The sequence below is a fragment of the Mercurialis annua genome, linkage group LG5 (assembly GCF_937616625.2).
Source record: "Mercurialis annua linkage group LG5, ddMerAnnu1.2, whole genome shotgun sequence".
NCBI lineage: Eukaryota > Viridiplantae > Streptophyta > Magnoliopsida > Malpighiales > Euphorbiaceae > Mercurialis > Mercurialis annua.
In genome coordinates, this window is record NC_065574.1 from 12,708,862 (window position 1) to 12,713,308 (window position 4,447).

The 4,447-nt window shown below is 31.0% G+C and overlaps 1 protein-coding gene across 1 annotated transcript; it reads left to right on the top strand.

Moving 5' to 3' along the window:
* Positions 1–371: 371 nt before the first annotated feature.
* LOC126679993 (uncharacterized) lies at positions 372–3,421 on the top strand. Its single transcript, XM_050375020.2, has 3 exons — positions 372–999; positions 1,317–1,502; positions 2,893–3,421. Exons 1-3 carry the CDS (start codon positions 532–534, stop codon positions 3,178–3,180), a joined length of 942 nt encoding a protein of 313 aa, XP_050230977.1. The 5' UTR covers positions 372–531; the 3' UTR covers positions 3,181–3,421.
* Positions 3,422–4,447: the final 1,026 nt, after the last annotated feature.

The window sequence follows — 4,447 nt, forward strand, 5'->3', positions numbered from 1 at the left end:
ATCGATAGCCATACCGTTTTCTCATCCATCTGGATTTTAAAATATTGTTGAATAGTATGGTCAAGACTCTAATAATTAATATTCAATAAATTAATAATTTTAATAATTAATCAAATTTTAAGGAACTAATTTCAACATTGCGTGTTATAATATATTTAATAAATTAATAAAATATTTAATAAATATTTAATTCATTATATATATTAATTATTGTAGGATCGACTGTAATACCATGTTCGGTTTTTGATGGCATTAGTTTGAACCCGCCGGTTCCATTCTTCAAAAACTACTAGCGTTCAACAGTGGGAACGCAGTGCTTTTTCCTTTATTATTATTAGCATTACTCCCATTTACCAACTTTAGCAAACGTCAGTCAGACATTTTATTGTAAAACTAAAAATTTCGATTTTCCAGAAAAGTAAACAAATCAAAACCGGATAAAAATCACAGTCCAGTCCCCTATTCAGATTTCAGCGTCTCCTAATTCAAAAACCTCTCACTCACTCTCTCCCATACTCACCAATCCAAAAAATGCATGCCAAAACAGACTCCGAAGGAACAAGCGTAGACACCACATGGCCGCCGCGGTCACCGCCGCGACGACCGATATACTACGTCCAAAGCCCATCAAATCACGACGTAGAAAAAATGTCATACGGCTCCAGCCCAACCGGTTCACCGCCGCACCATTACTACCACTGCTCTCCCATTCATCACTCCCGTGAGTCGTCCACTTCTCGATTCTCTGCCTCTCTCAAGAACCCTAAAAACGTTGCTGCTTGGAAACATATACAGCTTAATCCCCATCGTCACGGTGGTCAAAATGACGGCGACGGCGACGATGATGAAGAGATGGTGGGGCATTATTACAGCCATGGGTCTGGTCATAATGTTAGACTGTATGTTTGTGGGTTCTTGTTCTTTGTTTTGCTGTTTGGTCTGTTTTGTTTGATTCTTTGGGGTGCCAGCAAAGCTTATGAACCTCAAGTTTTGGTTAAGGTATGTTTTGATTTTTCTCATCTTTTTAAATATTTTGATTCTTTGTTATTTCCATTTTAAGGAAGGAGCATATATGGTATTAAACGATTAGAGTTTTCTGTTGTTCTACGTATGGATTAGAAATTAAACTAAAAAAAGTCTCAGTAGCACGGACACGGATATGAAAAAACGGAAAATTTTGGACATAAACACGGCGAAATGATGTTATTTTAAGATTAAATGGGAACATGGATCGAATAGAATTTTCTTTTGTCGGATTAATTAATATGTTTAAAGCAGATAAAAGTGTGATTAATTTTTTTAATATGTTTAAGCAGAACATTATATTCGAGAGCTTCAATGTACAAGCGGGAAATGATGAGACAGGAGTACCAACAGACATGCTTTCCTTGAATTCGACGGTGAAGATTCATTACAGAAACCCAGCAACATTCTTCGCCGTCCACGTCACCTCAACCCCAATAGAACTTCACTATTACCAACTCAGAATCGCCTCAGGACAGGTAAGACTAAGCTAAACTCTTCTTAAATAAAATCCCCAAAAGGTCTTTTTGATACCTTAATTTTAAAATGAAGTAACGGTCAGAACAAGGGTAAATTGGTCATTTGGATATGTAGGTCCAGATTTTTGGTAGTTATCTATGAATAGTTTAAGCAAATTTTGGGTCAAAACTGAAAAAGGGCCTTTTATTTTTTAACTTTAGATAGATAATATGATTACACATTGGGAGGTGGATTTTATAGAGAAAGAAAAATAAATAGAATTGGGTAGCTTTATGGGAATGCCTGCAAAAGACTGCACCAATGTATTGTCTCTTTTGTTGGGAATAGAAATTTAAATGAGCCCCACAAGTTTTGAATTTTGTTTATTTTGAGTAAATGTTATGACTTTTGCCATTTTGACATGGTCAAGGTTCTGATTCATATTGAAATCTTAATCGAACCGGCGATTCTGATTTATTTTAATAACCTTTTGTGCTTATAGAAGGGATGTTTTTTTCTTCCAAATAGTATTTATTTAATTTGTTACATTTTTTCAACTCTTCTTTTCAAACATTCTATACACCATCAATGAGGCAATTGATAGAGATAACTGCATTATTTATTGCAACATTTTATTTATTTGTGTGGACCTACAATTGCAGCCTTTGACTTCACATAATTTATCGATCCAAACAATCAAATTTTAGAAAATCTTACACATTTTTTCTAATTGCTCGTTTTCTAATTTCTGAGTAAGAAATGGTTTTATATTTCTATTCATTATTTATATTTATATTCTTGTACATTTTTTCTTTTTTATATAATTGAAGAAGTGGAAGCGCTTATAAAAAAAATTGAACTCACGATCCAATAATTTGTTGGTCAACGCTTATTCCTATACATTTAAAAATGGCTATGACATTAGTTAATAAGAGTTCATAAGTGATAAAATTAATTAATTAACTAATTCTAGTAGTTTTAGATTTTTAACAAGGATGTTGGGGCATTTCATGATGGTGTAATTGATGAGTAAATGTGTTTGGTTAATTGGCGTATGAAAAGAAACCGACTGGTTAGACTTTTTGGGATTTTTATATGGCAGGCATGAATATATGTATGTTGCTATTAGTTGTGCAATGGGAATGCATAGAAACTGCACTCCTCAATTAAGTTATTAAAAATTGAAGCACACCATTCTCTAATTCAAATTCTTTACCAAATTGTCTTACATTCACCAAATTTTTGCATATAGGAACTTTTTAAAAAAAGATTGCCCTCTAACTGATGACCGAACTCGAATTCTCCCAACGTTGAAAATGGTTTCGGTTTCAATTAATTGCATAAAGAATTTGTTGGCAATATTTAAGTATTGTATTCGCGAAATTAACTGTTTTTGATGAATTTAAATAGATGAAGAAGTTTACTCAATCAAGGAAGAGTGAGAGGAAAGTGACGATGGTAGTGCATTCTTCTCAAATTCCCTTGTATGGTGGCATACCGCTTCTTGCTACCGCGCAAAAACACATCGAGAAAGTAGCGGTTCCTCTGAACCTAACATTTGTTATGAGGTCTAGAGCCTATATTCTGGGCAGATTGGTTAAGTCCAAATTCTATACGCGAGTTAGATGTCCGGTTACCCTCCATGGAAACGGACTAGGGAAACCTCATAATTTGACGCATTCATGTGTTTACCATTGACTAATTGAATATTTTTATGATCCGTACGATAATGAATTCTGATACCAAATTTTGTTGTACAGTTTAGATTATCCTCCGGTTTCTTTATTTTTTATTTTTGATATGTTGAAATGATTCATGTAGCTAAATGCAGCGGTGGATATATTGTTTCTTGTTTACAATGTAAATTTTGATTGTTGTATAAGCTCTTGAAAGAAACACATATTTTGGTTGTTCTTTATAGCAAGTTTGATGTTAGCAATCTTGACACTTGCTTTTGAGAAGTGGCTTTGTAGCTTTCAATGATAATTAATTAATGACTTCATACATATTGATCCCTGAACTTATATTCATTTATTTATTTGATTTTTAAATTTTTCATTTAATCTATTACTTTCCAAACTTGTTAAATTATTCTTTTTAATCTCTTGAAACAGAAATTGAATCTCAGATGCATTGACGTGACGAAAAAACTTTAGTTGGGCTGCCAGCTCGTTTACCACATCACCAAATATATAAGATTTAATACATTGTTTGACCCCTAAATTTTTACTAATTTATCTATTGGATCCTTGAACTTTTCGTTTAACGCATCACATCTTTAAACATGTTAAATTAACCTTATCCCTTAAACTTGAGGTTTTAAATTTATTTAAATTTATATTTTATTTTTAATACATATTTTATTTTCTTTACAAGTTTATTGGCCAAATGCCTTGAATTTTTAGAGTGCTCGCTTTTTTTTTTTGTGCGTAAAAACAAAAATAGTTATGCACCAAAAAGAATTACATTATGTTATATAAAAAATAGGATTAGTAGCACACAAGTTGCGCAAATTGATTTTCCATTCAATTAAAAATAAATTTATTAAAATTAATTGATTCCAAAAAAACTAAAATTAAACTCAATCGAAAATGTAAAATTTGATTACCTATAATTTTAAATTTTATCAAAACAGAAGATTTTTAAAAATTTAAAGCAAATAAAATGAAATTTATTATCAAATGTAAACAAAATAAAAGTATATTATAACTTTTACAATATATAAATATTAATTTAATTCAAAACAATTAGGTAATTTATACAGGGAGTAAAATTAAGAATTAAATGGAATAAAAATTATTAAATTTATAACAAATCGAGTCAATTCTTTTCAATTAAATTTAAGTTTTTGATAAGTCTTGTTTTAATTAAACTCCCATAATGACAAATACTTAAATTGACATAATAGAATAAGCTATATAAAATAATTTCTCACCAAAATATAGAATTTTTTTATTTAGATGTG